This window comes from Dendropsophus ebraccatus, chromosome 4 (genome assembly GCF_027789765.1).
Source record: "Dendropsophus ebraccatus isolate aDenEbr1 chromosome 4, aDenEbr1.pat, whole genome shotgun sequence".
Taxonomy (NCBI): Eukaryota; Metazoa; Chordata; class Amphibia; order Anura; family Hylidae; genus Dendropsophus; species Dendropsophus ebraccatus.
Genome location: NC_091457.1, coordinates 168,962,879 through 168,987,330, shown reverse-complemented (window position 1 = coordinate 168,987,330; position 24,452 = coordinate 168,962,879). Strand labels below are relative to the sequence as shown.

The following is a 24,452-nucleotide window of genomic DNA, read 5'->3' as shown; positions in this document are numbered from 1 at the left end:
ACCCCCTCGGGACCCTACAACGAGATCCGTAGGAGAGTAAAGAGATCCCAGACCCCCACAGGACCCTACATTAAGATCAGAAGGAGAGTAAAGAGATGCCAGACCCCCTCGAGGCCCTACAGTGAGATCAGGAGGATAGTAAAGGTTTCCCAGACCCTTGGGACGCTACAACGAGATCCGGAGGAGAGTAAAGAGATCCCAGACCCCCTCGGGACCCTACAACGAGATCCAGAGGAGAGTAAAGAGATCCCAGACCCCCACAGGACCCTACAACGAGATCCGGAGGAGAGTAAAGAGATCCCAGACCCCCACAGGACCCTACAACGAGATCCGGAGGAGAGTAAAGAGATCCCAGACCCCCTCGGGACCCTACAACGAGATCCGGAGGAGAGTAAAGAGATCCCAGACCCCCTCGGGACCCTACAGTGAGATCAGGAGACGGCTCACAGCTGGTAATTACAGCTTTATGTGGCCGTCACATCACACAACCTCTTTAGAGCTTTTCTTCCATGATCTGCTGCACTGCTGATACGGCGATTTTATGGCATTTTCTGAAGAGTTCCGTGCCCCGGTGTATAATGCATTAACATTTCCATAATGAAGGTATCACTGTCATAGCCGGAGCTCTTCACCATCGAGTGCCGCGGACCTCCGTGATTGGCTTGATTAGTTTTACTAGACTCTAGAAGCGCTCAGGCGATGAATGATTGCCAACAGCAGCGAGAAATGAGCAGCGAACGCCTCGAAAATCTTATGTGTCCGGCTATCGAATTCTGCGACTACTTAATATTTCATCAATCAAGCAAATGAGATGAAGCTTTCTCTCTGGTGGAGTCATAAACAAGGTGTAATAATAAGAGCGGCAACAGAAACCCAAGTCATAGACCGACCAGTCTCCTGGATTTACATCTCATTTCCCATCAAATCCATCCAGACAAACCTGCCGGGGGCAGATATGGGGCCAAAGGCAAACTCTGGGGGCCCAACCTACAGCCACATACCGACATCACCTGCTCACTGATAGGCCTCATGCACATTGTACATGTCTCCTGGATTGGCACATATCATGGGTACATATACTGTATGCATATGAGGTTTGTTGCTGATGATCTTTAGACCGCCTGGGTGTCCCATAAAGGAGAGTGACACACAGCAGACTGTTGCTATTATGATTGGGGTTTTTTTAAACCAGCTTCAACGATCAGTGGACATGTCGGCGGATTTTTCCCTTTTAGCACAACCTATTACACCAAACGATTATCGGCCGGAACGGACAGTAATGGGCCAAGTATGGCCAATAATCATTTAATATAATGGGACCCTTAGTCTTCCAGCTGTTACACAACTACGATTCCCAAAACTAGAGATGAGCAAATCGATGATCTTAACGAAGCAAAGTGCTTCATTTCATTAGCGCTCGGCTCATCAAGCTGCCGGCCTTTCAGCGCTGCTCCACCCCAGATACCGGGAACAGATGGATCCAATCCTGCCAAACTGGAAGAAGTTTCCCAGGATTGGATCAACTTTTCTCACACTGATCAAACATGAAAAAGTCATTCGCTCATCTCTACCCAAAACCAAACTTTGGCTGCAGGAATGATGGGAATTGTGGTTTTGCTACAGCTGAAGGCGACATTAATGGGGTAATAAAATTAAGTTAAAAAATTATGTTTTTTAATAAAAAAAAAAAAAAAAAAAAGCAAGAATTAAAAAAGTTTAAACAAAATTTCCCCATCCATCATCTGCAGTTTCTGCCCCGGCACCATCACATGATCCATCACCTGCAGTATCTGCCCCGGCACCATCACATGATCCATCACCTGCAGTATCTGCCCCAGCACCATCACATGATGCATCACCTGCAGTATCTGCCCCGGCACCATCACATGATCCATCACCTGCAGTATCTGCCCCAGCACCATCACATGATCCATCACCTGCAGTATCTGCCCCAGCACCATCACATGATCCATCACCTGCAGTATCTGCCCCAGCACCATCACATGATCCATCACCTGCAGTATCTGCCCCGGCACAATCGCATGATCCATCACCTGCAGTATCTGCCCCGGCACCATCACATGATCCATCACCTACAGTATCTGCCCTGACACATGATCCATCACCTACAGTATCTGCCCCGGCACCATCACATGATCCATCACCTACAGTATCTGCCCCAGCACCATCACATGATCCATCACCTACAGTATCTGCCCCAGCACCATCACATGATCCCTCACCTACAGTATCTGCCCCAGCACCATCACATGATCCATCACCTACAGTATCTGCCCCAGCACCATCACATGATCCATCACCTACAGTATCTGCCCCGGCACCATCACATGATCCATCACCTACAGTATCTGCCCCAGCACCATCACATGATCCATCACCTACAGTATCTGCCCTGACACCATCACATGATCCCTCACCTACAGTATCTGCCCCGGCACAATCGCATGATCCATCACCTACAGTATCTGCCCCAGCACCATCACATCATCCATCACCTGCAGTATCTGCCCCAGCACCATCACATGATCCCTCACCTACAGTATCTGCCCCAGCACCATCACATGATCCATCACCTACAGTATCTGCCCCAGCACCATCACATCATCCATCATCTGCAGTATCTGCCCCAGCACCATCACATGATCCATCACCTACAGTATCTGCCCCGGCACCATCACATGATCCATCACCTGCAGTATCTGCCCCGGCACAATCACATGATCCATCACCTACAGTATCTGCCCCAGCACCATCACATGATCCATCACCTGCAGTATCTGCCCCAGCACCATCACATGATCCATCACCTACAGTATCTGCCCCAGCACAATCACATGATCCATCACCTACAGTATCTGCCCTGACACCATCACATGATCCATCACCTACAGTATCTGCCCCAGCACAATCACATGATCCATCACCTACAGTATCTGCCCTGACACCATCACATGATCCCTCACCTACAGTATCTGCCCCGGCACAATCACATGATCCATCACCTACAGTATCTGCCCCGGCACACGATCCATCACCTGCAGTATCTGCCCCAGCACCATCACATCATCCATCACCTGCAGTATCTGCCCCAGCACCATCACATGATCCATCACCTACAGTATCTGCCCTGACACCATCACATGATCCCTCACCTACAGTATCTGCCCCGGCACCATCACATGATCCATCACCTGCAGTATTTGCCCTGACACCATCACATGATCCCTCACCTACAGTATCTGCCTCGGCACATGATCCATCACCTGCAGTATCTTTGGTTTGTGGTCACGCAGCCCGGCACACGGAAACTTCAAGAACAATGAAGTTGCTGATAATTTCCCATGTTCCGGGCAGTTTCCATCGATATTGATGTTAGATTTCCTCCCGTCCTGTGATCCTTGTTTTTGTAGTTTTTGCGCAGTTTTGGAGATTTTTGAGCTTTGTTAAAATATTTCCGCCCTGCAACTTTCTGCTAAATCATGATTAACCGGTGTAAGCCGCGGTAAATGAGTTACCGTAATTAACTTAGCTCCATGTTAAAACCACAAATTATCTGAAAGTACATTGGATGGCATTTTTATTGTTTAGGGAATTTCGATCTTCTGAGGCAATTTTTGTTCTCGTTTTGCCTCGTGACAGGTCAGAATTAATGTAATGACGGTACAATTAATGGAATTAATAAGCTCGGCTCCAGGTGACTGAAGTCTAATGAAAGGGGGAAGCTAAATCCTCCGCTGATTACACCGCGCACCTTCACAGATGGATGACTACCTGCAGATGCTAATTCTTGCTTTGTCCAACAAACACCTATCAAGGAGAGGCCGCCACGTTTATTACACGTGTCACTTATTTCAGGAGATTAATGGTTAATGCACTCGGCCGGACAGAAACGTCTCCCTACTATGTCTATACACATAGGACAGCAGCGCCGGGGATACCGCCATCTACTTTACAGCAAACCCCAACCCCCTCAATTAAGGTGAATGTACCAGCAGTACATTTGCTTTAAGTTTTGCACATGGAGAGAACGGCATCGGTGCGGGAAAGCCGTTGTCACAGTCCTTTCTTTGAGCCTCGGCCTACGTACAGTGCCACTCTACTCCTGGGCACGGGCCGGGCGGTGAAGCAATGGAGGCGGGCCAACCCGCCTCCCGAGTGAGGAAACCCCTGCCCCTCTATGACCCGGCGCTGTTCTAATCATGTGAAAATCAGTATTTTTGCATTAAGATTTCTATATCAGCTGATCGGCACCACCGCACACAAAGTAAAACAAACACAAAACTCACCACAACTCAGAAGGGTGCCAACGTGTTTCCAGTACAGAACAGAACCTTAATCATCGCCGCCATGAAACTAATAGGTGTCCTTCCAAGTTTTGGTGAATTCTCTGTTGGTTTTATGAGTCACAAATGAAGGGAGTATTATGGAGAAGCCTGATTTCCGCCAATTAGATAACTGTATACAGCATTTTTCACCAGTTTTCCCTTCCATCAAGGCCCTAATGATACATTCTACACATGGACCAGAGAGATGAGGATGAGTGTGTCCTTAGAGCTCCCAACTCCTCTGCAGATCCCTCCTCCATCTTTCCTTTTTATAGACTTCTATGGGCGGCTGTAGGTCGATTTCTGACTGATCCGGGTGGAAGTAAAGGAGCCTGATAAGTGGAGGAAGCCGCATTTCTCTAATCTTCTTTCAGTCACTTCTGTTACAGAGAAGCAAATCTCGTAATTTATTTTGGGTTTGATTTGGTTGAATCCGCCATTGGAGTTCATTCATCAGATTCGGCGCTCCACTTTGTGCTTTTCTAAACCCCACAAGGGTTGGATATAGATGAATCCAAGTTTTTTACAAAATTTACAGAAACCGGTTTTATTACAGCGGTACACTGGATTAATACATCTGATGAAAAGTTAATGATGACTGAAGATGTCTCAGTAGGTTTACCAGCTGTCTTAGTCCTCCTGCACACATCTGTGTATTCCGCTACAGTGTACAGTCCACGACTGAGGGCAGTCAATGGATGACACGCCGTGTATAGCCCACAATCATGGACCGTGCACTAATGAAGTCTGTGGGAGTCCTATAGTGTGCGCTCCATGACTAAGGGCAGCCCACGGAGGACACCCGCAATCATGGACCGTGCACTAGTGAAGTCTGTGGGAGTCCTATAGTGTGCCCTCCATGACTAAGGGCAGCCCACGGAGGACATCCGCAATCATGGACCGTGCACTAGTGAAGTCTGTGGGAGTCCTATAGTGTGCGCTCCATTACTAAGGGCAGCCCACAGATGACACCCTGTGTACCACCTGCAATCATGGACCGTGCACTAGTGAAGACCGTGGGAGTCCTATAGTGTGCGCTCCATGACTATGGGCAGCCCACGGAGGACACCCTGTGTACCACCCGCAATCATGGACCGTGCACTAGTGTCTGTGGCAGTCCTATGAGACCACCCTGATGCGGATACATTATAGGCTCATCATTACTTCCCTGCGTCTAGATAGGTCAATTCTTGCAATACGTGGTCAGTAAGCAAGGTCACCCTTATACTACCTCCAACACACCCCAATATCCGGGCAGAGAATCTCCTCCAAGCTATAATGGTCATTCTCTTGGCTTCCTATCTGGGCAGCTTCGGGGCGCGGAGTTTACATAAAAACGAGAAAAAAAACATGTTAATGATATTGCAGAAATCCTGCGGTGGCGTCCGTCCCTCCCAGTTACTCCGCGGCCTGGTACAGGGAAGGCGGAATCAGAGGTCATAGTAGGTACTTCATATCCAAATTATAATATGATTTAGAGGAGCTTAATAGAATGAAAGCATTTTAATAAATAATCTATTTCACAGCAGGGTTTAACAAATTGGTATTATGTGAGGCTGGCATCTGCTATCTGCATCTCTGCCTTTATCTTAATGAGAATTGGCTTTGAAGTGGCTTCAAGACAGAAGAGCAAAAAGAAAACAAATATTTTATTACTGCTGTGTACAAATTCCGACCATCAATTCTTTGAACTGGGAAAGGAACGGTGGCGGCTTCTCCTTATTATTCTATTATTAATCACAATATAATGTTTCATTCAGTCAACGTGCAGTTTAGAAAGCGGCTTCCACCTCTTCGTCGCCAGCAGACAGGAGAGCTCCGGGGGTCTCTCGGCAGCCGCTTTGTCATCTATGGCCGTCTACGAAGGGTTAAAGTCAACTGGAAAGAAGCAAGAACGATCAAACTGCAACATTCACCAAAAAGCATAAAACATGAGCCTTTGTTTTCTCCTCAACGCTGAAGGCAAAAAAAGATGGGAAGTGAAGCCCCATGAGTGTTCGCTTCTAAAAGCGTCGAGCAATTCGAGGAGTTTAATGGGCTTCAACAATCACTTGAAAAATGTGTCTCCATAAAATGGAAATAGTGGAGACCGAAGCCGACGGCAGAAGCGGCAGGTAGGCAATGGGCTGTAATTTTAAGCCAACAAAGGAAAATGTAATCCTCATAAGATTTTCTTCACTTCCGCGGCACTTAGGAAGACAGAAGATTTTAATCTCCTTGTGGTCCATACACGATAATGAGGAATACTAAACAATCCACAATACAATGGAGGAGCCACTCACGTTGGCCACATAGAGACCGGGACACCCGTTACCGACGATTTTATGTGCGTCCTCTGCGCCGCGCTCCTACCATAGATTATGTCGGGAGCAAATTTCAGGAACAACAGTAACAGGGCCGGAATTATCAGGAGGAATCCGGAGAAGAACATTACTGCAGGAAAGCACAAAATGCTGCAAAATCCCAAACACGACCCAGCAAGGATGCTAGAGGAGCGCCCAGGATAAAAGGTGATCTAACAATAGCCTCGCTGTTACGTTTCCCCGTCCGTCCTCCTACCGCTGCCAACACTCTCCTCTATATAGTTCTAGAAGAAATTGGAGCTTCTCACCTCTCCATGTAGACAGCACAAAACTCTATCCGCATCCTAGTAATATCTACTTACCTAAGGAATAATATAGATTAAAGGGGCACTCCAACAAAAATATTTTTCTTTCAAAATCACCGGAAAAGTTAAATAGGTTAATAATTTACTTCTGTTTAAAAATCTCCAATCTTCCAGTACTTATCAGCTGCTGTATGTCCTGCAGGAAGTGGTGTATTCTCTCCAGTCTGACACAGTCCTGATCTGGCCAACCAATCGCTGCTATCGACATGTATGGGTCCCACGTGATCGCAGGATGTACCAAAGAGTCTTCTGCGTGTTTATTGGCTGAGAAATAGCGCCCAAACTTACAGGAAACGGATGATGAGATTTTCTCAAGTATCACAAGATAATCGTCCGAGTAACGAGTACCATGGAGTACCCCAATACTCGATCGAGTACCAAGCTCGGACCAGCATGCTCACTCATCACTAACAAATACCCAAACATGTTCCTTTACACATTGAGTTCACAAATAAAAGTAAAGCTGTAAGGGGGGGGGGGGGAGGGAGAATCATTGTAATACTGAACAAGTTGTTAAGAAATATAAAACAAGTCATACAATAATACATAGCACATCATAGCATATAAGGAATACAGAGTAATAACTATATATATTGGGGTCATAGAGTAAGATTAGATAATATAGGTCTGAGGTCTGTTCAAGTTATGTTGGTTTAGGGAGTATTCATTCACAATTGGAAATCCAAGGAGTCAGGAGAGGTTTTCTATGGGGATTTGCTGCTGCTCTGGACAGTTCCTGACATGGACAGAGGTGGCAGCAGAGAGCACTGTGTCAGACTGGAGAGAATACACCACTTCCTGCAGGACATACAGCAGCTGATAAGTACTGGAAGACTTGAGATTTTTATATAGAAGTAAATTATGAATCTATATAAACTTTCTGAAACCGGTTGATTAGAAACAATTTTTTTTTACCCCTTTATGATTCAAGACATTCCTGGTTGCATGCTGCTGATGGATTCAGGTTGTGGGGTCACATGACCTTCCCTCTGGCAGAATTTTGCTACAAACCACTAGAAAGTTCTGTGCAGGAAGTCCTCGGGTCTGACCTCTCCCCAAGAGGATTAGAACAAGTCAGTTGTAGCTAGACCAGGAAAACGGAAGTAGTCTAGTGTGTCCGAGTCCTGGTCCTAGTCAGTAAACAAGCTCTGAGTCCTGGACGTTTTTTCCTGCCAGCAAAGTCTACTGTGATGAGACTGGTTACCCCGGCTCCTGTTCCTGGTGCATTTTGTATCAAGTCAGTTCTGGGTCATTCACAGAGAACCATGGCATCATGGGAGGTTCATCAACACCCAAGAACTGTCCATGCTGAGGGCGATCTACTGAAATCCTGTCCGTATGAAGAAGGAGGTGGACAAGACTCCAGATGCCTGACCAGAGCCAGTGCTACGGGACAAGCCACCACCTTCTTCAACCATCTTATGTCCTGCGACAGGGTATCATCATGTAACTGAGTAACAAAGTCTTCTAAATGTTCACCACACGGACTGTGAAGACCCCTCTCAGTAGACTCCATCCTATCTGGACAGAATAGTCAAATGAAACATTAAAAAAAGTCGCTTTAGAGAGAGTGCTGCAAACATTTGGTACATTATGTCACATTTAAGCCCCAACTCCTTTCTGGAAACCATACTCTTTCGCAACTGGCCATGTCGCCTTTGGTTGAATGACTAAAAGGTCTAACACCCATTAGAAGTGTAGCAGAGGCCGACACACATCTATAGCTTCTCTCTGGAGAGTCAGAGTGGACTCCTTGAAGAGTCAGAGTGGACAAGCCAGATGGTTTCAGAAATCTGACAAGTGGCAAGGGGGTCGCCACACAATGACAATTCCTCTAATTTTATCTTAAGATGAAAGATCCAAGGCGGCTCTGGGCCCCATCTATCATCTGTTCTTTATACATCTATCACTCTTTGCCCATAGAGATTAACTGGTCATCAAAGGTTACTGGAGCTGGATGACTATACAGCGATTGCTTTTTTCCAGTGTCACATTACTCTATAACCATATCTTAAAACCATTCATCTTGCCCAGAAACAGGACCTTCCCAGCCTTGTCCAAAATGCCCGTAAACAGGACCTTCCCAGCCTTGTCCAACCTGACCGGAAACAGGACCTTCACAGCCTCGTCCAACCTGACCGGAAACTGGACCTCCCCAGCCTTGTCCAAGATGACCGGAATCAGGATCTTCCCAACCTTGTCCAACCTGACCGGAAACAGGACCTTCCCAGGCTTGTCCAACCTGCCCAGAAACTGGACCTCCCCAGCCTTGTCCAAGATGACCGGAAACAGAACCTTCCCAACCTTGTCCAACCTGACCGGAAACAGGACCTTCCCAACCTTGGATTGTTGTCCACTATAAAACGGCTGTGAATATTTCCTCAGAACCTAAATGATCCCATATTTGTGCCTTTAGATATGCGGTGTTATTATATTCTGTGCATCTTGTAAGTTTCTTCTGTGAGTATTATATAAAGCTGTAATAAGAAGTCCGCCCCCCGAGCACCATGCCGCTACCTGCTCGCTGGAGTGAGAAGGTTCCGGCCTCCTTCATTGCGGTTGGGCTGTTTATCTTTTTCACTTGTAATTAACCTAAAGAAAATAAATGAGCTCCGTACAGTCGGATCCGGGTTGTTTTTATAGGAGGGAAAATTAATTATTTGTTGCTTAGAAATGTAAAATATTTCCCACAGGCTGTTCTGCCTCCTATAATTACTATCGTGGATTTCCTGTAAATTGGTAACGTTTGGTTTGCTGAGCGTTTGTTCAATAAATGGTAAAATATGAAAAAAAAAATCTTTAATGCTTTTATTGTGAAGACGCTATAATAATTATTACCGGGATTTTAGTATTTTTTATGAAGGTCACATTGTGTATTTATTAAAATAAAAAAAAGAGGAATGGAATGAGGGGAAGCTGCCGGATTTTCACTAACTCTTGTATCGGGAGCGACGCTTATAGCTTCTATAGGGGGCACTAACCTCTATTCCTCAAAACACGATCCAAACTCAGTCCAGACTCCAAATCAGCCATTTAGGTCGACTGGAGAACAAACGCGCCTGCACACACACAGTCCCTTGCTTCCTTTGTCACACTGGCTGTAAGTTTTCCATCTTCTAAGGTCTCCTATGTTAAGAATAGAAGGTGCAAACTCAGCTGTACTGCCCCCTGGAGGTGTAAATGTAGACATTGAGTGGTACACACCACAAAGAACTCTTCAAGGAGACCAAGGTCCCTATACAAACCAGGCCTGATTTACTTATAGTCTATGCAGAACACTGTTACGTCTCTATTATAGAGGGATAGCTGCAGTAACATTAACCACTAATAGAGGATAAGCAGAGAACTGATAGAGAGATGGGAGGGAAGGGGTTACGAGCGCCTCCTGAGGCCTCGGTCATCTCACTGTATGGAGATCTCCGGTGTGCACAGGCCACATAGAGAAGCCCCAGTGCAAATGGAGTCAGGATGAAGCACTGCTGGTATCTGCTGAAAAGTGTCACCAGAACGGCCCAAACCCCTGTAACCGCAGGGTCAAACGGGCCTGGATATTGTAGAGCAGCAGTTGTGCACCTTAACATGTTCCATTCATTGACTGCAAGAATGCACTGATGTCTCTTATGCAAGAGTTAATAATGATCTTTTGCTGAATCACTGTGCTATTTGCACATTCGGCTTCCATGGCGATGGTCGTGCTGTTGCATTTGCCCCATGGGTTTAAGTAGCAGAGCTCCCTGTGCGCACAGTTGTCTCTCTCATCCATCAATGTACAGCAAGCCAACCTGTGCAGGTCCTCGCCAGCAGAATCCTCGCCTGTGCAGGTCCTCGCCAGCAGAATCCTCGCCTGTGCAGGTCCTCGCCAGCAGAATCCTCGCCTGTGCAGGTCCTCGCCAGCAGAATCCTCATCTGTGCAGGTCCTCGCCAGCAGAATCCTCGCCAGCAGAGTCTTTGCCAGCAGAATCCTCACCTGTGCAGGTCCTCGCCAGCAGAATCCTCGCCTGTGCAGGTCCTCGCCAGCAGAATCCTCACCTGTGCAGGTCCTCGCCAGCAGAATCCTCGCCAGCAGAATCCTCGCCTGTGCAGGTCCTCGCCAGCAGAATCCTCGCCTGTGCAGGTCCTCGCCTGTGCAGGTCCTCGCCTGTGCAGGTCCTCGCCAGCAGAGTCCTCGCCTGTGCAGGTCCTCGCCAGCAGAATCCTCGCCTGTGCAGGTCCTCGCCAGCAGAGTCCTCGCCTGTGCAGGTCCTCGCCAGCAGAGTCCTCGCCTGTGCAGGTCCTCGCCAGCAGAATCCTTGCCTGTGCTGGTCCTCGCCAGCAGAATCCTCGCCTGTGCAGGTCCTCGCCAGCAGAATCCTCGCCAGCAGAGTCCTCGCCTGTGCAGGTCCTCGCCAGCAGAATCCTCGCCTGTGCAGGTCCTCGCCAGCAGAATCCTCGCCTGTGCAGGTCCTCGCCAGCAGAGTCCTCGCCTGTGCAGGTCCTCGCCAGCAGAATCCTCGCCTGTGCAGGTCCTCGCCAGCAGAATCCTCGCCTGTGCAGGTCCTCGCCAGCAGAGTCCTCGCCTGTGCAGGTCCTCGCCAGCAGAGTCCTCGGACAGAGTAGTCGCCCATCTCTCTAAAGCCTTTCTACAGTTTAAGCAAAGCCGTTCCCATTCCAATTCCTACAAATCCAAGTCTTCTGTTTATCCGCTACTAGCAGAAGTCTATTTAAAAGGGAAAGTGACCAAACTGACCAACTCTCAGGCTAACAAGTCCTTTGCACCTAGTGGACAAGAGGTCGATATTGTACTGGATTGTCTCCCGAGAACGGTTCAGTAAAATTCATCTGTTTTATGACTCGGCGATAAATGTCCTTTGCCAACACACTGCACGATGGGGACAACTGGATTTGGTAAAAGTGTTTGTGAGACTCTGGAAACAGCTAACAAGCCACTCCGGCCTGCGACAAAAGCCGTGACCCCATAACATCCAGCTAGTGGGCACTACAACCAGACCCCCAGCTAGTGGGCACTACAACCAGACCCCCAGCTAGTGGGCACTACAACCAGACCCCAACCAGTGGGCACTACAACCAGACCCCCAGCTAGTGGGCACTACAACCAGACCCCCAGCTAGTGGGCACTACAACCAGACCCCCAGCCAGTGGGCACTACAACCAGACCCCCAGCTAGTGGGCACTACAACCAGACCCCCAGCCAGTGGGCACTACAACCAGACCCCCAGCTAGTGGGCACTACAACCAGACCCCCAGCTAGTGGGCACTACAACCAGACCCCCAGCTAGTGGGCACTACAACCAGACCCCCAGCCAGTGGGCACTACAACCAGACCCCCAGCCAGTGGGCACTACAACCAGACCCCCAGCTAGTGGGCACTACAACCAGACCCCCAGCTAGTGGGCACTACAACCAGACCCCCAGCTAGTGGGCACTACAACCAGACCCCCAGCTAGTGGGCACTGCAACCAGACCCCCAGCTAGTGGGCACTACAACCAGACCCCCAGCCAGTGGGCACTACAACCAGACCCCCAGCTAGTGGGCACTACAACCAGACCCCCAGCTAGTGGGCACTACAACCAGACCCCCAGCTAGTGGGCACTACAACCAGACCCCCAGCCAGTGGGCACTACAACCAGACCCCCAGCTCATTAAAGGGCACTGTGTGCAAAAACACTAGTCTCCAAGGAGCAACTAATATTCCCCCTAAATTAAAGCTTAATCTGGTAGAGGATGGCACTAAAAGTGTAGAGACTGTTACCAAGTTCCCCAGGCCCAGCTTTCATTTTTTTCTGATCTTTTCACTCATTATACTTTCAGCCAGAGTGTCAGGAAAAGTAATTGTATTCCCCTATTACCTGGTTATTGTCTCCAAAGACCCTGCCCCTTACCTGCACACTCCTCCCTGGCAGCTGTTCACACTCCCGTCAGTGGTAGGGACACCCGGTGGCTGGATACCCACTGTTCTGGGCATCTTCCACTCTAGGGTCACTTAGTTGATCTGAATCCCTTAACCAGAGACTCCTCCAAATGGAAGAGGCCCCCCCACCCCCACACACACCCATCAGTGGCGGTATCCAGGTTTTTGTTGGATGTCAGGTACAGAGCAGGGAGAAAGCGAACTTTCATAGAAGCATTTGAAGAGAAGACCTGAATACAGATCTGATGTATGGAAATAGTATTCCCGTTATTTTTTTACAGTTCTGGTATGAGAAGCTATTGTGGTATGGAGACCTAATAATACGGCAGCGGTTCCGTATGTCCGACAGGCGGGGGCCAGGTGAGAAGGTCGTCTCCCATTGTTACGGAGTATGTGGGCGCCAATCACCTTTAGCGTTGTGATAACATGGACATTTTGTTATTGTTACATTGCCATCAAACACAGGGTTAATTCTATTTTATTGTAAGTGTTTAGACAAAAAAATAAAACTAAGTGACAAAGCCGCGGCGGTGCGTTCTACAGAAGCCGCTGAAATTGTATTTAGCACTTGTCAAATCAGTCACAAAGCTTTTTCTTTTTGCCACAACATTCTTTACATTTCTCCTCATTTATTGATGTTACCTTGTACAGGCGGCGAGCTTTCATACCGCACTAACAAACATCTCAAGGCCAAGTCAAAGGCTAAACTTCAAGGTGATCGCAGAGAAAACCAACAAAAAAGGATTCAGCCGAGAGTGGAGGGGAATGTAGAGCCGGAGCAGCTCAGAAACCGAGAGCGGCAAATATGCAAGTGCTGCAGAACGGAGGGAGGACGCTCAGAAAAGGAGCAACTGCTTCCGAAATGGTCAAACCAATAGACTGGAGAGAAGGGAAAGTTCTAGGATTAGCAAAGCAAGAATAGAGTATATAACTGTACAGAGCATTCTATTCCATCACCCAGGGTTAGGAGGTTGTTTCACTTACACTTGTGGTGCCCATTCCCATCAGTCAGCCCATACACACCAATACTATAGACTAAATCTTATATCTCATACTGGTGGAACACAAAGTCTGCTGGAGAGTACAGTCACATGTACATCACATCAATGTCCATCCCCTCTCTGCTCAGTTATAATGTGTCCCTATTTACCTTTCTCTTGGCTCAGCATATCCCAATGTATGTCATGAGTTGGTTACTGGAGCTCAATCAATAAATTCAGAGAAAGATAAGGATGGACACATTGGGGGAGATTTATTAAAGGGTGTAAATATACACCTGGTGTAAACTGCCCAAAGCAACCAATCATAGCTCCTCTTAAATTTTACCAGAGTTGAAAGCTGAGCTGTGATTGGTTGCCGAGGGCAGTTTACACCAGGTGTATATTTACACCCTTTCATAAATCTCCCTCATTGACTACAGAACATTATCAACTAGAGATGAGTGTGACTGGAGCATGCTGGAGTCCGATCACTCAGGAATAGAGTACTGGTGGCTGACTAAGTTAGATGCAGCCCTAGGGAGTCCTGCACACAGCCTATGGCCTATAGTTGTATCCATGTTTTCAAGGAATTCATCCAACTGCGTTAGCCATCGACGACTGCCGAACGATTGGACTCTACCAGGTGTGAATCCCGCTCATCTCTACTATCAACATATACCTCCAACAGGGGGCTACAATTTATCAGGCATATAGCGACTTACAGATGTAGCCATGAAGCACGGCATCAGTCTGGGCATTGGCCTGATACACATTTCCCGAGGTGCACTATAGCATGGAAAGAATGAGTGGGGACTGATTAAAATCCACACCACACTTGTATATACAAGAAAAATATAGCACTGTATGTACTACACATCTAATACAGTTTACAAGCGTGATAATACAGGTCATTTACGGTTTAGAGTTGGAATCGGTGCATTTTACGGATTTGCTGACAGTCCTGACTCCCACCTCACTGTCCCGACAGCATTACGTGGTTTTCTCTTCTTGACAAGAACACGTTTCCGCTACACGTAGGTAATAAAAAGATACGGAAATGAAGTGTAGCACGCGACATGCAGGTTGTGTCAGGACGGGTTCACGCTGCGTTTTCCCAGTCATTTTTAATGGTCACTTAATGGTCACTGTGTTAACTTAATAAATGATTACATTTCCGATTTCATCTTTTTTATAATAAAAGTCAATAGGAAAACTGATCTAAATGGATTGCGCACAATTACATCTGTTTTTTTATCAGTCCCCCCCCCCTAAAACTTTTACGTTAAACAGGCTGCAGAAACGCAGTGTGAACCGAGAATTACAGCTCTATCCAGACAGTGCAGAGACCTGCGTGACACCTTGCGGAGGGTTTCCCAGCACATTGCTGCAGGATCGCAGGACGGACACACAAAGGTTACAGAATCGGCAATCCTCTGTCTCTTTGTGGTGGAAACGCAGCGTGTGACTGAGCCCCAAGGTCTCCGCTGATACAGAACACCTCAGGACTCGCCACTAGAATATCGATTCTACTCCTCTAAGTAAACATCCCGCTATATCACGAGCAAACACTGAAATATCCACCAATGACGCGGCGGACGCGGCGGACGCGGCGGACGCGATGTTTGCTTCATGAATCCTTAAAAGGTTCCTGGACGAGATGTTTTCTGGTTCTGCAATTCTCTTCCTACATTTATCTGCCTTAAGGGAAATCAAATCCGGGAAGAAGAAGAAGAAATCCGCAGTGAAAACAAATATCTATTAAACATTAAAAAATGTAAAATATTTAACCCCTTGAGGAGTGGGGGGATGATGAAAGCATGGGGAGGTAATGCATCTGCCGTCCCCCGAGTGGCGGCAAGTTACATCTGTTAATATGTAATGTGGAACAGGACTCAATATGGAGACCTACTTACACGCCATGATTTCCCTGAAGCCAGATAAGTGCCAAGAGCAGAGCGCTAAATGAGCAAAACATCCAGTATGACCAGGAAATATGCCTGCGCGCTGGGTTATTATACCGGTGCGCTGGGTTATTATACCGGCGCGCTGGGTTATTATACCTCTGCATCGCTCTCCATCAAACACTACATCACTTACCTCCTAATGGCTCTCCTGGCACCTACAAAATATCCCCCCATCTATTTTATTGCCTACTACATCATTCTTATTCTACAACAGCACATTAAACAATGGTGTAATGAAGGATAACGGCCAAAGGCTCCACAACGGCCGCCTAACCCCAGGAATCCTAATACTAAAGGGGGGCTCTGCTACTAGGTGATCGGAGGAGGAGACATGGGGGCGCAAGAAGGAAGGTCACACTAACAGTAGTGTAATGAGCAAAGTGATGTCACAGTACAGGGGGGATAATACACACAGTGATGTCACAGTACAGGGGGGATAATACACACAGTGATGTCACAGTACAGGGGGGATAATACACACAGTGATGTCACAGTACAGGGGGGATAATACACACAGTGATGTCACAGTACAGGGGGGATAATACACACAGTGATGTCACAGTACAGGGGGGATAATACACACAGTGATGTCACAGTACAGGGGGGATAATACACACAGTGATGTCACAGTACAGGGGGGATAATACACACAGTGATGTCACAGTACAGGGGGGATAATACACACAGTGATGTCACAGTACAGGGATAATACACACAGTGATGTCACAGTACAGGGGGGATAATACACACAGTGATGTCACAGTACAGGGGGGATAATACACACAGTGATGTCACAGTACAGGGGGGATAATACACACAGTGATGTCATAGTACAGGGGGGATAATACACACAGTGATGTCACAGTACAGGGGGGATAATACACACAGTGATGTCACAGTACAGGGGGGATAATACACACAGTGATGTCACAGTACAGGGATAATACACACAGTGATGTCACAGTACAGGGGGGATAATACACACAGTGATGTCACAGTACAGGGATAATACACACAGTGATGTCACAGTACAGGGATAATACACACAGTGATGTCACAGTACAGGGATAATACACAGTGATGTCACAGTACAGAGATAATACACACAGTGATGTCACAGTACAGGGATAATACACAGTGATGTCACAGTACAGAGATAATACACACAGTGATGTCACAGTACAGGGATAATACACACAGTGATGTCACGGTCCGGGGGGAATAATACACACAGTGATGTCACAGTACAGGGATACTACACACAGTGATGTACCAGTACAGGGGGGATAATACACACAGTGATGTCACAGTACAGGGATAATACACAGTGATGTCACAGTACAGGGATAATACACACAGTGATGTCACAGTACAGGTGTAATACACACAGTGATGTCACAGTACAGGGATAATACACACAGTGATGTCACAGTACGGGGGGATAATACACACAGTGATGTCACAGTACAGGGGGGATAATACACACAGTGATGTCACAGTACAGGGATAATACACAGTGATGTCACAGTACAAGGATAATACACACAGTGATGTCACAGTACAAGGATAATACACACAGTGATGTCACAGTACAGGGATAATACACACAGTGATGACACAGTACAGGGATAATACACACAGTGATGACACAGTACAGGGATAATACACACAGTGATGTCACAGTACAGGGGGGATACTACACAGTGATGTCACAGTACAGGGATAATACACACAGTGATGTCACAGTACAGGGGGGATAATACACACAGTGATGTCACAGTACAGGGGGGATACTACACAGTGATGTCACAGTACAGGGATAATACACACAGTGATGTCACAGTACAGGGATAATACACAGTGATGTCACAGTACAGGGGGGATAATACACACAGTGATGTCACAGTACAGGGATAATACACAGTGATGTCACAGTACAGGGGGGATAATACACACAGTGATGTCACAGTACAGGGATAATACACACAGTGATGTCACAGTACAGGGATAATACACACAGTGATCTCACAGTACAGGGGGGATAATACACACAGTGATGTCACAGTACAGGGATAATACACAGTGATGTCACAGTACAGGGATAATACACACAGTGATGTCACAGTACAGGGGGGATAATACACACAGTGATGTCACAGTACAGGGATAATACACAGTGATGTCACAGTACAAGGATAATACACACAGTGATGTCACAGTACAGGGATAATACACACAGTGATGACACAGTACAGGGATAATACACACAGTGATGACACAGTACAGGGATAATACACACAGTGATGTCACAGTACAGGGGGGATACTACACAGTGATGTCACAGTACAGGGATAATACACACAGTGATGTCACAGTACAGGGGGGATAATACACACAGTGATGTCACAGTACAGGGATAATACACACAGTGATGTCACAGTACAGGGATAATACACAGTGATGTCACAGTACAGGGGGGATAATACACAGTGATGTCACAGTACAGGGATAATACACACAGTGATGTCACAGTACAGGGATAATACACACAGTGATGTCACAGTACAGGGATAATACACAGTGATGTCACAGTACAGGGATAATACACACAGTGATGTCACAGTACAGGGGGGATAATACACACAGTGATGTCACAGTACAGAGATAATACACAGTGATGTCACAGTACAGGGATAATACACACAGTGATGTCACAGTACAGGGGGGATAATACACACAGTGATGTCACAGTACAGGGGGATAATACACACAGTGATGTCACAGTACAGGGATAATACACAGTGATGTCACAGTACAGGGATAATACACACAGTGATGTCACAGTACAGGGGGGATAATACACACAGTGATGTCACAGTACAGGGGGATAATACACACAGTGATGTCACAGTACAGGGATAATACACACAGTGATGTCACAGTACAGGGGGGATAATACACACAGTGATGTCACAGTACAGGGGGGATAATACACACAGTGATGTCACAGTACAGGGGGGATAATACACACAGTGATGTCACAGTACAGGGATAATACACACAGTGATGTCACAGTACAGGGATAATACACAGTGATGTCACAGTACAGGGGGGGATAATACACACAGTGATGTCACAGTACAGGGGGGATAATACACACAGTGATGTCACAGTACAGGGGGATAATACACACAGTGATGTCACAGTACAGGGATAATACACACAGTGATGTCACAGTACAGGGGGGATAATACACACAGTGATGTCACAGTACAGGGGGGATAATACACACAGTGATGTCACAGTACAGGGATAATACACACAGTGATGTCACAGTACAGGGGGGATAATACACACAGTGATGTCACAGTACAGGGGGGATAATACACACAGTGATGTCACAGTACAGGGATAATACACACAGTGATGTCACAGTACAGAGATAATACACAGTGATGTCACAGTACAGGGATAATACACACAGTGATGTCACAGTACAGGGGGGATAATACACACAGTGATGTCACAGTACAGGGGGATAATACACACAGTGATGTCACAGTACAGGGATAATACACAGTGATGTCACAGTACAGGGATAATACACACAGTGATGTCACAGTACAGGGGGGATAATACACACAGTGATGTCACAGTACAGGGGGATAATACACACAGTGATGTCACAGTACAGGGATAATACACACAGTGATGTCACAGTACAGGGGGGATAATACACACAGTGATGTCACAGTACAGGGGGGATAATACACACAGTGATGTCACAGTACAGGGGGGATAATACACACAGTGATGTCACAGTACAGGGATAATACACACAGTGATGTTACAGTACAGGGATAATACACAGTGATGTCACAGTACAGGGGGGGATAATACACACAGTGATGTCACAGTACAGGGGGGATAATACACACAGTGATGTCACAGTACAGGGGGATAATACACACAGTGATGTCACAGTACAGGGATAATACACACAGTGATGTCACAGTACAGGGGGGATAATACACACAGTGATGTCACAGTACAGGGGGGATAATACACACAGTGATGTCACAGTACAGGGATAATACACACAGTGATGTCACAGTACAGGGGGGATAATACACACAGTGATGTCACAGTACAGGGGGGATAATACACACAGTGATGTCACAGTACAGGGATAATACACACAGTGATGTCACAGTACAGGGGGGATAATACACACAGTGATGTCACAGTACAGGGATAATACACACAGTGATGTCACAGTACAGGGGGGATAATACACACAGTGATGTCACAGTACAGGGATAATACACACAGTGATGTCACAGTACAGGGGGGATAATACACACAGTGACGTCACATGGATAATGCACACAGACATGTTCCCTTTCACAATGATCTGCAGGTGCGCCCCATGTCTACCCCCTCCCCCGCCCCCCTGTTGTTCGGCCGTAAAGTAACAGTTATCACCCCACACCCCCAGCCCTCTGTCTTTCTTTATCTACAGTATCACCACGTCCAGCAATGTACACGGGGATCTCTCCTACACAGTGACATCACACATCACATGGTGCGGGATTTCCCTCCTAAACAGATTAATTATTTTTTGCATAAATCTGAATAAATCTTCCCGGGAATCTTGAGCCTGAAGAGGTTTGTGGATTATCTCATGTAGTAGAAGAGTCCGGAGCTCCAGCAGGTGAAGCCGCACGTCTCTTAAAGGAGCCAAATCTAATTCTGCCGATTGTAAGGGGGGCGCGGGGCACAATGGCTGTCTATCCGCTGCCGGGGGGATTAGTCCCACTATCTGCCGGAGATTGCCAATAATAATATGGAGAGCGGCGGGGAGAAGTCAAACTTCTGGTGGCCTCCCTGCCGACCGCAGATAAGCCCAACTATAACCATCCGATTCTCCATTCATTCTCCAAAATAAAAATCACTGATTTGCAGAATTTTCCATCTGTAGCCGCTGTCAGATACCCAGGAAAGCTGGAGGGACCGGAGGGACGGGAGAGACGGAAGGGACCGGAGGGACGGGAGAGACGGAAGGGACCCGAGGGACGGGAGAGACGGAAGGGACCCGAGGGACGGGAGAGACGGAAGGGACCCGAGGGACGGGAGAGACGGAAGGGACCCGAGGGACGGGAGAGACGGAAGGGACCCGAGGGACGGGAGAGACGGAAGGGACCCGAGGGACGGGAGAGACGGAAGGGACCCGAGGGACGGGAGAGACGGAAGGGACCCGAGGGACGGGAGAGACGGAAGGGACCCGAGGGACGGGAGAGACGGAAGGGACCCGAGGGACGGGAGAGACGGAAGGGACCCGAGGGACGGGAGAGACGGAAGGGACCCGAGGGACGGGAGAGACGGAAGGGACCCGAGGGACGGGAGAGACGGAAGGGACCCGAGGGACGGGAGAGACGGAAGGGACCCGAGGGACGGGAGAGACGGAAGGGACCCGAGGGACGGGAGAGACGGAAGGGACCCGAGGGACGGGAGAGACGGAAGGGACCCGAGGGACGGGAGAGACGGAAGGGACCCGAGGGACGGGAGAGACGGAAGGGACCCGAGGGACGGGAGAGACGGAAGGGACCCGAGGGACGGGAGAGACGGAAGGGACCCGAGGGACGGGAGAGACGGAAGGGACGCGAGGGACGGGAGAGACGGAAGGGACCCGAGGGACGGGAGAGACGGAAGGGACCCGAGGGACGGGAGAGACGGAAGGGACGCGAGGGACGGGAGAGACGGAAGGGACCCGAGGGACGGGAGAGACGGAAGGGACCCGAGGGACGGGAGAGACGGAAGGGACCGGAGGGACGGGAGAGACGGAAGGGACCCGAGGGACGGGAGAGACGGAAGGGACCCGAGGGACGGGAGAGACGGAAGGGACCCGAGGGACGGGAGAGACGGAAGGGACCCGAGGGACGGGAGAGACGGAAGGGACCAGAGGGACGGGAGAGACGGAAGGGACCAGAGGGACGGGAGAGACGGAAGGGACGGGAGAGACGGAAGGGACGGGATAGGCGGGAGAGACGGAAGGGACGAGATAGGCGGGAGGGACGGGAGGGACGGGAGGGACAGGAGGTTCTGGCAGAGGCCGAGCAGCTTAGAGCTCCCACCAGCCTCAGCGACAATCCAATCTAAACAGGACTGAATAATAGAGACTGAGCCTCCATCAGTCCAGTGGAAACAAGCACAGAGAGCACCTCACTATAATCCGCACAGAACTGCAGAAGTCCAGGACAGTCAAGACCAGACGGTCAGCCGTGAGACAGTATAACACAGAACAGTGGAAAGTGCTGGAAAAGATCCTCAATCAGCTCCGGCCCATCCAAGGTAAAAGCCGCCGGTCAGTTCTCCAGTATAGAGAGCCGGTTAGAGGAGCGTACGGAGAGCCGGTTAGAGGAGCGTACGGAGAGCCGGTTAGAGGAGCGCACGGAGAGCCGGTTAGAGGAGCGCACGGAGAGCCGGTTAGAGGAGCGTACGGAGAGCCGGTTAGAGGAGCGTACGGAGAGCCGGTTAGAGGAGCGCACGGAGAGCCGGTTAGAGGAGCGCACGGAGAGCCGGTTAGAGGAGCGCACGGAGAGCCGGTTAGAGGAGCGCACGGAGAGCCGGTTAGAGGAGCGCACGGAGAGCCGGTTAGAGGAGCGCACGGAGAGCCGGTTAGAGGAGCGCACGGAGAGCCGGTTAGAGGAGCGCACGGAGAGCCGGTTAGAGGAGCGCACGGAGAGCCGGTTGGAGGAGCGTACGGAGAGCCGGTTAGAGGAGCGTACGGAGAGCCGGTTAGAGGAGCGCACGGAGAGCCGGTTAGAGGAGCGCACGGAGAGCCGGTTAGAGGAGCGCACGGAGAGCCGGTTAGAGGAGCGCACGGAGAGCCAGTTAGAGGAGCGCACGGAGAGCCGGTTAGAGGAGCGTACGGAGAGCCGGTTAGAGGAGCGTACGGAGAGCCGGTTAGAGGAGCGTACGGAGAGCCGGTTAGAGGAGCGTACGGAGAGCCGGTTAGAGGAGCGTACGGAGAGCCGGTTAGAGGAGCGTACGGAGAGCCGGTTAGAGGAGGGTAATGTGCTGCTATGTTCCCGTAGTCCACAGGACGCCGGGTATGAGGACACTTTTTAATAAATTTTTGTTTTAATTAATATGTAAAATTAGAAGTTGTGGTGCGCTGGGGGCGGGACTACTGATTCTCCCCTCCCCTCCTCATGAAAATGCGTCTGGAGCTCTGCTGTGATGAGTGCCGGGGTAACGTTACTGCAGCGCACCACCTCTATACTCAGGGAGGGCCGGATGGGGTGGTACTCCCGCCCACAGCGCACCACCTCTATACTCACGGAGGGCCGGATGGGGTGGTACTCCCGCCCACAGTGCACCACCTCTATACTCAGGGAGGGCCGGATGGGGTACCGCCCACAGCGCACCACCTCTATACTCAGGGAGGGCCGGATGGGGTGGTACTCCCGCCCACAGCGCACCACCTCTATACTCAGGGAGGGCCGGATGGGGTGGTACTCCCACCCACAGCGCACAAAATTACAAATGTTCAGTTAAATGTGTATTACATCGAAATGATGATTGCTGAGGATGAAGGTAAGAGAATGACCCCCCTCTCCGTACAGCTCAGCGTGCGGGGGGGGGGGGGGTAACTCTACCCAAAACTTGTTATTGGTTCCAGTGTCCCCAATATGTCCTCCCACAATGACAAAATAAATTATTATTTTTTTAAAAAGACAGGAAATAGTATCAGAGACCATATAGAACATGAGCAATTAAAGTGACTAAACTGCACAAATACACTGTGTGAACATGGTCTAAGGAACTAGGAACTAGAGAAGAGAAAGGGGAATTGCTTTTACTGAACAGACAGACAGATGGACAGACAGACAGTCCCTAGGGATCTATTACCATTAGGGAGGGAGTCTCTCCTTCTCCAGAAGCTTTCCTTCCTCCTCCTTCTGTTACTCTATCCTGTAACTTGAGGACCTAGGAGATCATGGTCTGTACTTCCTGGCATTCAAGGACCTTCGATGATGTCACTAAAGGTCCTTAAATTCCAAGAAGTAGGGAGTCCATAATGCAGAGCGGCTATTATCAGTGCAGTCTCTGCTATGTGTGTGCAGTGTATGTACTGTGTGCTGTGTGTGCAGTGTATGTACTGTGTGCTGTGTGTGCAGTGTATGTACTGTGTGCTGTGTGTGCAGTGTATGTACTGTGTGCCATGTGTGCTGTGTGTGCAGTGTATGTACTGTGTGCCCTGTGTGCAGTGTATGTACTGTGTGCCCTGTGTGCTGTGTGTGCAGTGTATGTACTGTGTGCCCAGTGTGCTGTGTGCGCAGTGTATACACTGTGTGCCCTGTGTGCTGTGTGCGCAGTGTATACACTGTGTGCCCTGTGTGCTGTGTGCGCAGTGTATGTACTGTGTGCCCTGTGTGCAGTGTATGTACTGTGTGCTGTGTGTGCAGTGTATGTACTGTGTGCCCTGTGTGCGCAGTGTATGTACTGTGTGCTGTGTGTGCAGTGTATGTACTGTGTGCCGTGTGTGCTGTGTATGTACTGTGTGCTGTGTGTGCAGTGTA

The 24,452-nt window shown here is 48.8% G+C and overlaps 1 protein-coding gene across 5 annotated transcripts in view; it reads right to left on the bottom strand.

Moving 5' to 3' along the window:
• Positions 1-24,452, bottom strand: part of DPYD (dihydropyrimidine dehydrogenase) — an 850,395-nt gene that overhangs the window by 801,740 nt on the left and 24,203 nt on the right. The window contains exon 1 of one of the 5 annotated variants that reach the window (XM_069967720.1): positions 23,782-23,830. The exons of the other annotated variants lie outside the window; for them this stretch is intronic. Within the exon in view, the coding sequence (XP_069823821.1) occupies positions 23,782-23,784 (3 nt within the window). The 5' untranslated portion in view covers positions 23,785-23,830. Of the gene's footprint in view, positions 1-23,781; positions 23,831-24,452 lie in introns of those variants that run through there. 5 annotated transcript variants of the gene reach the window in all.